We start from the raw sequence: 11340 nt of genomic DNA, 5'->3' as shown, positions 1-11340 counted from the left end.
TATATATATATACATACTGGGTAAGACATTTTCATTAATCTAGACCAGTCGTATTCATCGCAACTTTCAGAATTTGAACGGATCCTGACTCGGCTGTATTTCTCTCAGGGTTCTCTTGGTTTGAATGTATCTTAATTCAAATGCACGAATAACACTAAAAGTTCAGACTGATGACTTTATCTAGATAGACCTGAGTGATGACACATTGGGGTTACAGGAATTTATTAGGTGTTAAAGCATGTTGCGATAATTGCTTTCCTGTATTAACAATGTACAAAGCATACTACTACTGTCATACACTGAGCTACATCTGAGCACCGACCACACAAACAGCTGAGAAAAAGAAACATCGACAGTGAGTCACTTGAAAGCAGGCAGAAAGCGTAAGTATTTACAAAGTGCCTCCAAGAAGGTTCATCTGAAGGTTTTGATTACATTTTTTGAGCTTTTTCATTTTCATTTGAGTACCGTTCCGGTAGCCAAGTTCCGTCATTTTATTCTCATGTTTTCACTTGTGTATTTCAGGTTCACCCCACTTCTCTTTGTTCTATAATATGGTAAACACTGAAGTCTGCAATAAAATCCACAGAGCTGAAAACTGTGTGCTACTACGCGCTGCTTTTCACTTTGGCAACGAACTTCTTCTCCTTCACTCGCCTGTTCTGGAACCAGATGGTTATCTGGCGCTCAGAAAGGTTAGTCACAGCCGAGATCTTCCTCCGCTTGTCCTTCGTGATGAACTTGTTGGCTGCATATTCCTTCTCCAGTTCTTTGAGCTGGACCTTTGTGTACGGTATCCGCTTCTTTCTCCCCCGGCGGAAAGGCGAGCCTTCGTGTTGGTGCGCCACCACATCTGGTAAAAAGCATAAGAGAGACAGGGCTCAAGATTTAAGGACGACGTTCCACAGATCAGGATATTTCCGGGAGTGTGAAATACACAAGATTATAAATAATATAAATGCTGGATAAATGCTGGAAATGTACGGTGTTCATTCATGAGGATTATACAAATCTGCATCAAACTGGTTTGTATCCGTCTGGTACTCAGACGGGAACGATGTTCCACTTAACTGCGGCCTCGCTAAGAGGAAACATCGAAGCTGTATTTAACATATATATGAACATATACATGATTTTATATGCAACTTTTATCACAACAAATAAGAAAATTATATAACATATCTTATTTCCTTAACATCTACATATCTTATATATGTACATTATATAAGATATGTTATATAATATCTTATATTATATAACATATCTTAACATAAGAAAATATAATTTTCTTATTTGTTGTGATAAAAGTTGCACTGAAGAGATAACATTTATTTAAAATAATACAAAGACATGTTTGATGACACTTAATATCCGAGTTAAAATAATCATCATAAAAACATGATCAGGAACTTGGATCTAAATGAAAGTTATTTAATAATATCTTTTTGAGAAAAATGAGGCAGAAAAAGTATTTTTTTTGTATTCAACAGCTGAAGTCTAGAAATCCAGATAGATAGATTAGATAGATAGATAGATAGATAGATAGATAGATAGATAGATAGATAGATAGATAGATAGATAGATAGATAGATAGATAGATAGATAGATAGATAGATAGATAGATAGATAGATAGATAGATAGATAGATAGATAGATAGATAGATAGATAGATAGATAGATAGGTAGATCTTAAAACAATAAGAAGTTTAGTAAAGTAAGTTTAATGACCACAACAACAACAACAACAATAATAATAATAATAATAATAATAATAATAATAATAATAATAATAATAATAATAATAATAATAATAATAATAATAATAATTCAAGACTTGTATTTTCATTTTATGAATATGTTAGAATTAAATAAACAGCAGCATTGATTATATTCTGTGTCGCTGTTCTAAAGATTATAATTCCTCTGCTGAACGCTGTGGACTGCTAGGCTAGTCAACAGTAACTGAAGAATAAAAGCCCCAGAAATTACCAGCAAGAGCGGTCTTCCAGAGGTGTCCAGCCTGAGCCTGGTCCTTGGAGCAGTACATCTGCCCTCCCCAACCGTTGGTCAGAGCCCATGGCTGGTAGCTGTCCATGGGGAGAAGGGTTTCATGGCGTGGATCTCCGCTGCCAAGAGTTTGGACAACTGATACGTCCAGATAGCTGGCCATGGACTGGTAGGGGTTGGCATAGCCGTGGTAAAATGTGAATTCCTTGGCCCGGTGGTTTGGGTACTCGTCAGGGTTCACTGTAGTGTCCATGTACTGCGAGCTGAGCGCAGCTCCAGTCGCCTGGGTGCATGATTTAATAGAGCTTCTCCCCATCCTGCAGGGATAGTAACTGTTACCAAAGTAGCTGTATGGTAACGCCGTTGCAGCTGATGAACTCTGGTGCGGCACGGCAGCTGCGGGGCAGGGTCCGGCCCCGCATTGTTTTCCTGATGCAGTAGTTTCACTGGAGCTTGAGGTGGAAACGTCCACTGTCGAGTAACCAGCTGAGGAATGCACCAGGTTAGAGGCGTGTCCTCCGAAAGCGGCCGCAGCTGCAGAATGGGCCATGAGGTTGCGGCACTGACTCGCCGCAGTGGCTGCAGCAAAGTTTCCGCTGCCCACCACACCCTCCATGTTCTTGTTGAGGTCTTCTAGGTTGCTGTCATACACAAACATCACAGTCTCCGCTGGCCAGCGAGAATTTAGGACCAGGGAGGTTTTCATATGCGCGTCTTTCCACACTATGGCGTCTGATTTCACAGTCTCCTTTCAAACTCTAACTGCTCCTGCACTGCTACAACATTTAGAAAATGAAGGGGGACTCATCGAACGGCTGTCGCTCTCCCGAACACGCAGATTTAATAAATTCACGTGATGAACGCGTCCATAGTCTTTCAGAAAGTGTGGTCGCTCAAAGACAGAGACTCCCTGTACCCGACCAGAACTCTGGTTTCATCTCTGCAGAAGCCTTGACGCAACAAACCCCCTGGACCTTGAAATGGACGTCCATTGGCTGAGAGCTACTGGTCACATGATTGAAGAGGAGAGAAGAGAGCCGAGCCGAATTGTTTGGAGCTCAATCACAGGAAAATATTTTAACAAGACTGAGGTCTGGTACGAGCGGGACTTAATCAGATGCATAGCGCTTTCTGAGCGCTCGATGCCATCATGTCAGACAGTCTCTCGTGTCCTCTGGTTCTCGCAAACATCAGTTTTAGTCTCTGTGGTTCTCAATTCAAGCATGTCCGAGAAAGAAAGAAAGAAAGAAAGAAAGAAAGAAAGAAAGAAAGAAAGAAAGAAAGAAAGAAAGAAAGAAAGAAAGAAAGAAAGAAAGAAAGAAAGAAACAAAGAAAGAAAGAAACAAAGAAACAAAGAAACAAAGAAACAAAGAAACAAAGAAAGTTCCTAATCTAAACAATTTAGAAGAGAATTTATGTCTTAGCACTATGATAGGTTAATGCTAGTCTCCTTTCTTCTACTTCTTGAATGCAAGCAGATTAAGGGTTTAGGTTTTTAAATAATGTGAACAGAACATTTACGGCGTTGAAAAGGTCCTGGGTTGAAACACGTATCCCAGCTTCTCCCAACATTCCATATATCTTCACACACACACACACACACACACACACACACACACACACACACACACACACACACACACACACACACACACACACACACACACACACACACACACACACACACACACACACACACTTATTTATTTATTTATTTCATTAGTTCTCGTGATGAACTAAATAAATACATGAATAAATTTAGGACACTGGTTGATTTCCAGCAGTCCCAGCAGTTACGTACGGATCCTGTACGTATTTTCTGCCTGAGGCTTTCAGACTTTTTAATTAATAAGTTTTGAGTTTTAAATGAACATATTTTTTAGCAGTCTCTTAAGGAATGTGTGTGTGTGTGTGTCTTTAAGACTATTACTGCTCATTGGTATTTATTGTCTAGCGCTTTTTATTGTTTTTATTTTATTTTTTGCTGATTTGTTTATCGCTGGGACAAAGAAATGCCTTCGTCTTGGATCAATTTCTAAAACATGTTTGTGTTTTTTGCTTCATATTGCTGTCTGCATAGATTCTCTTTGAAGTTGATATACAATCTCTCTCATCATTATTCCAATAAGCTCTAAAACGTGTCAGACACGAAAGCCATGAAATCCTCTCAGAATCGGTTAAATACTGAATCAGTGTTGGCGTGACCTTTTTGCTCTTTTTTTCCTTTAGTGAATAAATTACCATAAAACACTCTATGCTGCTCAAAATGGTCTGACATTTTTTTTCACCGTATATGTGCAGAATTGCTTGTGGCCTAAAGAACTTTATCAAACGAAAGAGTAAACTATTAATTTTGGACATAAATTTCAAGACTGTTCCACTTTCTTATGAATTAATTAACCTCATCGGGTATTTGGATGCCAGCTGCCTTCATGTAAAACAAGGGAGATAATTAATCTTACCCACAGCCTTGATAAACGGTGTGGTAATCTATTTCATGTTGAATTGATGGGTTACGGAAAATGGCAATCCACGTCTGAATTTCTGCTTTAACCGAAAGTAGTCGAGCTGTTTTAATGGCCTGATGTCGGGTTGTCTGAGGGTGGGCGACCTTTGCGCGCGCTTATTCAAACCACCCAGACAGCCCGTCTCTGCGCTGTGGGGTGATCTGGCTTTCCCCGGGGTCAAGGTCAGGTTTAATGCTAAGAGACAACCAGGGAGGGGGAGCTGCAGACTAAGGGACACGCAGATGCCAACTGAGCTCAAGTTCAAGGCCGCCGCACACCTGGGAACAGCTTTAGAGCTTCAGAGCTGAGTGTTGTAGCAGTAGCTGGTGCCGCTCTAATGAACATGCAGTGTCACTAACAACTGGCCATATAACTGCTAAAATCATTACGGCCTGCGTAAAATCATTACGCAGGCCGTAATGATTATGGTGCCTTATTATGATAAGCCACCACAGGAATGTATCCCAAGATAACTCATCTAAAGAGTCAACGGCCATAAAATATATTGTTCTTTAAATAATAAGAAAAAAAAAAACATTTTATTGTAATTTCTCAACTTTATAAGCTCACTTCCCAGTCCAGCATGTTTTTAATTAAAATGAGTGGTTCAGATCGATCAGACACTTTGAGTCTCAGAGAGAACTTTAACCAGATTAAACTGAGTAAAACAGCGTTTCTCAGATGAACAAGGTAAATGTTTCTAAAACGGTTCCGAGTCCGTTGCAAAAAAGCAAAAATATATTTGTAATATCTTCATGGATGCGTTCCTTTTATTTTATTTATTTATTTATTTATTTATTTATTTATTTGTTTGTTTGTTTGTTTGTTTGTTTATTTATTTATTTATTCATTCATTCTTTTTGTGCTTGTATTTTTTTTATTACTATTCTTTCGGTGTTTTTCTTTTTTACTCAGACACTGTGTCGGAGAAAGGGCAGCTCAGAAATCCGTGTGGTTTTTAAAGTCAACTAGTAAATATGGGACATCTCGTTACTAGCGTAACAAGAGATAATCACTTTCTCCTGGCCTCGATAGCCTGAACATGAAGAACAATTAAAAATGAGTGGTTCTGGGGTTTTTGTTTGTTTGTTTGTTTGTTTGTTTGTTTGTTTGTTTTCTCTAAATAAAGAGGAACTTTTTCTATCAGGCCTTAAACCTCCAGACACAGAAGATTTACGTTTTCTTCACTAAAGCACACAGACGCTCATTTATCAAAACCTCCGTCTTTGTTAATCTCTCTGTATATGGTGACCATTCATTCATTCATTCATTCATTCATTCAAATTATTTTACATAAGGCCAACGGTATTTCCATAAATTTTGAGTCTTTTTTTGTGTGTGTACAGTGTGAATTGTTTTGGGTTAAGTGTGAAATTCCCAAAAATAGTCTGTATAAGAGTAAAGGAGAATTGTAAACCCCACAGCATGGCTTAAATCAGCTGCTAATGTATCATTTCGTTGTAGAATTATTTGGCTCTGATACATTTTGTTCCGTTTCTTACAGTTATTCAAATCAAACATGAAGTGTACAAAACAATTCAATTCAGTTCATTTTAAGTAGAGCCATTTCACAAGTCTCGTCAAATCATTCATGAACGCATTCCAACTGATCCGAGTTTCACAACACAAATTCCAGCATTGGATTCAACATCAGGTTAATATGGAAGAGTTTCGAAAAGTTAACATTTACATATAAGATATCTTGCGTATTCTTAAGACAAATATAGTAAAGATATTTTGTGACTTTTAGGCTTTGTCTGCTCTTCAAGCTACATCTCTTGCCCAGACAACGTCACTCAGTCAGTTTTTGCTGTTCTGGATGGTTTTGGTGTTTTTTACCCTCACTTTTTTTGCTAGTTTGTATTTTGTTGCTCTTTTTCATATAAAATAGCTACACAGTTTACCTGAAACAAGTGAATTCAAATTTAGACCCAAAGGAATTTGTTAAAAAAAAAAAATCCCTACAGGCTAAGTATCTTTGTTTTTCTCTGCTTTTAAAATGCTTTTATTTCCAAAACCTAGACATTAACATGTTTTAAATTCTAAATGAAATGCCTCTTCTTTCTGTTAAAAAAATAGTGGACAATTAGAGAAACAGAAGCGAAGTAAATGCTGGAGAGGAGAGACGTTCAGGGTCTCTGACAGCTCTGCATTAAGACCGATCGAACTTCTCCTGTGTAATTACACCATTTTGACCAACTGAGATAGTTGACCGGCATTTCCTAACCGGAATCAGCTCCCTGGCATTTGGGGAGCGGCCAGAACCCCCACTGCTCTGCTGCCCGCGTTTTCAATCGCAAACCTGCAAGATGTTTACATGATTTATACAACATGTTTTTGCTGTATAGATTGATGATGGAGCCCAGGTACACTTGCAAAAGATCTTGTGCATCCTGGAATTTGGGAATCGTGATGACAGGGTTTAGTGACAAAGGAGATACTAAAATTTGGATTTACAGGCAAAACAAGAGCGGCGGAACAAAGACACGTCAAAAACAAAAACAAAAAAGAAAAAAAAGAGAAAGAAAGAAAGAAAGAAAGAAAGAAAGAAAGAAAGAAAGAAAGAAAGAAAGAAAGAAAGAAAGAAAGAAAGAAAGAAAGAAAGAAAGAAAGAAAGAAAGAAATCATGACCCGGCTCAAAGGTGTGGATGTGGCTTAACGGTTGTTAATGTTGAATAAGGAGCCACACCAAGTTTGAGTTTGAACATCTTTGTTCAAGTCCGTTTGGACTGGACACACTGGCTAAAACCTGGACATTCAGTCTGAGAAGAAGAAAACAAGAATATTTGTATGTTGGAGATTTCGGGTCATTTAGTAGCTTCCTACTTCCATTTCGTACATTTTGTGTAAAACCAAAATATCTTCGAATTGATCTCTTGCTGATATTTATTGGAGGTGTGTCACCACATTTAGAGTGGATTATATGAAGTTGTTTCTTACTGGTTCATGAGAAATAGCCCAGAAAAGATGGCTTAATTCCCTACTGAAAAAGTTAAATACTAAATGAATCACAGAATGGTAAATGACAAATTACACAGCGCTGGATGACTTTGAAGCAGCAGATTTTAAAATCGCGGGGGTTTATGAGTGTAGATTCCCACAGCGTTCAGACATATCAGCGTCAATAATGTCAGAATTGTTAGCTTATTTTGTGGAATTGTAGTTTGTTACAGTACCTGGCTACAATAGCTATCGTGGATGTAAACTCATTATTACACAAATCGAACAAGGAACCAATAATTTACATTTTGTTTTGTGAAGATCTTTTTATCTGCAATGCGATAAAAAGAAATCGTAAAATGTTGCATCATGGAGCAACGCATTCTGACGTTCGTAAAATATATAAAGACTTAAAACAAATCTTTCACGGCTGTAATATAAACTTATAACTGCATAAAAAATACGACCTGTATTTGTTTTAACAAAAATCATCTGGGCTGTGACACCATAATCTTAATACGCGAGACTGAAAATCAAGTAAGGCTTGAATTTTTATTACATATACCATTTGTGTTTTAGAATTTTTTAAAGCACTTTAGTAAGTATTTTGTTCAGTAATGTTCTTAGCATAAATTTGCACAGAAGATGTTTGAATTACATAACGAATATTGGAATATTTCATAATTAGCATGTAGCCTTTTGTTCCCGGTCCATCACAACAGCTTCTCATTTAAGTGCCACTAAAAATATTCATACTCTTGGACGTTTTAAAAATTGGCATTTTTGACACAAAAAAACTCTTCATCATCACAAAATAGAAAGAATATGGCACTTGTGTCCTCACAAACTGACAGTGCAACAAGGAAGAGACCATTGAATGAAGCATCGAGAGCTGCAGCTCTGCTGAAGGAGATGAGAGAACTCTGTTTACAAACAGGTTGGTTATTCCCAACCTCGACATCTGTCTCCCAGCTTCCTGACTATACTAGAAGATAGAGGAGACCACCGTCTGCTGTTGCAGACAGTGCAATAGCAGAGGATATCATTAGTTCAGTTGTTGCTAACCACACAATGCATTTGTGGCAATGTCTAGTGATTTTAAAAATTCCTCACTCTCTGCTACACTTGCAATGTTTCAGCAGTTTGCCAGCTGCTGTGAATGGTTTTCATATAGAAAAAACAAGATGCTGAATCTGTTTAACACAGAAGTTTTTTTCATTTCTTTTTTGATATACTGTAAGGAAACATTCAATAGAAATGAATTATATTTGAATGGCCAAATGAAAGTTTGGACTTTTTTTTGGCAGATTATGTGTGATGTGCTTTTCCTTACATGACACATAAGAGGAGGCTTGTACAACAGTCCACATCTTGGGCAAATGCATAACACATTCAAACTGCCCTGATAGAGTCTTCTGACTGATTTTTGCTGTGCAGCCTCAAAATCTGAAACCCCAAAAGTGGTAGTCACAAATCTTTTGCCATATTAAAAACAAAATAAACAAATAAACATAATACAGTTTGTAAAGTAGATATTTACATAAGTTTTGATCATGACTTTTAATTTATGTAATATATTTTTTCTCACGAGATATTATATTCAAAAGTTTTTACACCAGTATTACAAGCTTTGTACCACTTTTTTTAATCTAGGTTTTGACCTAGATATTAAAACAAGCAGTTGATGAAAACATTATATGTTTTCAGTAATTCCTTGTATCTATGTTGCATGACTTTGTGTTTTTATGAATGTAAAGCACTTTGAAATGCCTTGTTACTGAAATGTGATATTCAAATAAAATTTGATTGATTGATTGTATATAATGCAAATATGGCTGTGTTAATTAAACTAGTTATTTGTGGTGTATAACTGTTAAACTGTTAAAATTACTTTACTAAAATTTAACCAATGCTTTATGAAATACTTCATCCTATTTTATGAATTGTTATTAATATCGTCACGTTCTACAAACAAGCAAGGAAATTAGTCCAGTTTTTGTTGTTTATTCAAAGTTTCAAAATGACAGCGGGTGCAGAGTGCCACAGGAAAGAGAAAATAACGCTGATAAGCTGGTGTAAACAACTTTAAATTCTGATTTTCCTCGCTCTCTGTGTCAGCTTTATTCTACACACAGACAACCAAGACAATATCTTCGCTAACTCCCTAAGGATAGAGTAATATATTGACCAGAATGCCCAGCACTATAGTTAGCTTCCTGTTTTCAGAGCAGTCTTCAGTTCGCTTGCATTCACACTGCATTCAAACAGCACTAGAGTTCACTTCAACTGAACCGAGACCTAGGTTTTTAGGTGAACAAGAGTTCACTTTTTAATTTTGATCAAGTTTAACAGTCAGGTGTGAATGCACTCTATCTAATTTGGGACTGAATAGCTTTGTTCACTTTCTCTGTTGCTGTTTCTAAAACTACAGGTAGACTACAATTCTAATTTGTTCACAACTTTCGCTATTGTTTCCTGAGTGGTACGGGCGATATTGAACTAGAGGCAATCCTTGTAAATGGGAGAAAGTGAGATTTATAATCAAGCAGAACAGCACAAGAAGGCAATAGCCAGATGGTATAAGTTGTGAATTGGTGATATAGAAATAAACTGAACTGAAACTGAGTTGAAAATAATTTAATTGAAGACAAAATATTTTTAGATATGAATTCTGGCCAAAGTAAAGCCTGATTTTCTTCCTAAGGATATTAAAAGATTGATCTCTGGTTTTATATTAACTTGCCTAGATTATTACAATTTGATTTATGGGGGGTTATATCAGACATCTCTTCATTGCTAATAGCTTGTACAAAATGCTGCTGTTAACAAGAAATAAAAAATGGGAACCTGTTCAATTCTGGCTTCACTCTACTGGGTTCCTGTATGTTAAAGGATTGATTTTAGATTTTTGCAACTGGCTTTGAAGGGTCTTAATGATCTTGCCTCATCACACTTATGGGTTCTTCTAAAACAGCATGCATCCACTACAGAACCCATAACCAGGTGCCATGTTACAGAGTCAGAATCGGAGATCTAGATGTGATTGTGTCTAATTTTAAATCTGAGAAGTAGCTTAAATTATATTCTGAACTTTTTCTGAGATAACTCTTGGACTGGATGAGAATTATAAAAGAAACCAGCTGAGTCCTCTCTTTTCTGCTGATTAGAGGCCAACAGAATATTCCACCATAAATACCATACACTGATTTAATCCACCTGCACAGGTGTTCGCAACACCAGCCATTGCTATGCTTGGTTAAACCAGGAGCTGCTCTACATGTGCTCTGTGTAATCATGCCAGACAATACACAGTGAGGTTAAATACAGGTATACACATCTGAACAGAGCTTAGCATGGCAGGACACAGAACAGCTATGATAATAATGTGCTTTAATCATGTGGAGCCATAAATGGAGGAGACAGACTGGCATGTCTGCAGTGCAGCAACAAGAAACAGAAGAGTAAATCAACGGTGCTAGTAGGAAAATAACAGCCTTTTAGTAATATTGGGAATCCATGAATAATTATGGGGGACTAAAACTGGCATAATTAAAAATAAATGAAGAGATATAAATATTTTTGCTTAGTCTGTTCCTCACACAAGTGTTTGTTCTTTTTATATTTCCTTGTCTCCTTTTTATTTTTTACTTTTGTTTACGCATTTTTGCCTCATTATGGAAATGAGGAGGGAGGTGTTTCAAGGCATCATCTTTTGCCCATTGGTTGGTTAGCAACCAATAGACCAACATGTTGGGTGATTAGCAGCAATTCTGCTTATGGCTTCAGCATTGCTAAAGCCACTAGCAATTCTGATGGCTTCAAAGATGCTGAAGCCATCAACAAAGATGGCAACCAGCTTATCAGTGAGCTGGAGCTTAGCAAATGT

General features: G+C 37.2%; 1 protein-coding gene across 1 annotated transcript; it reads right to left on the bottom strand.

Annotated features, from left to right (window-relative positions):
- Window positions 1–207: 207 nt before the first annotated feature.
- hoxb13a (homeobox B13a) lies at window positions 208–4456 on the bottom strand. Its single transcript, XM_088008018.1, has 2 exons — window positions 1978–4456; window positions 208–853 (listed from the first exon to the last, which is right to left on the bottom strand). The coding sequence occupies exons 1-2, from the start codon at window positions 2711–2713 to the stop codon at window positions 609–611; spliced, it is 981 nt and encodes a 326-aa protein (XP_087864144.1). The 5' UTR covers window positions 2714–4456; the 3' UTR covers window positions 208–608.
- Window positions 4457–11340: the final 6884 nt, after the last annotated feature.

The sequence above is a fragment of the Poecilia mexicana genome, unplaced genomic scaffold (genome assembly GCF_051168715.1).
Source record: "Poecilia mexicana isolate PSO_F unplaced genomic scaffold, ASM5116871v1 scaffold_8, whole genome shotgun sequence".
NCBI lineage: Eukaryota > Metazoa > Chordata > Actinopteri > Cyprinodontiformes > Poeciliidae > Poecilia > Poecilia mexicana.
Note: the sequence above shows the minus strand (reverse complement) of the source record. Positions and strands in the feature narration are given on the sequence as shown.

Excerpts from the sequence above, each read along its gene's own strand:
- hoxb13a (XM_088008018.1), bottom strand. The coding sequence starts at position 2,713 with ATGAAAACCTCCCTGGTCCTAAATTCTCGCTGGCCAGCGGAGACTGTG. Across the intron at positions 854-1,977 it reads TCTTGCTGGTAATTTCTGGG|ATGTGGTGGCGCACCAACAC; the intron begins GCTTTTATTCTT and ends GCTTTTTACCAG.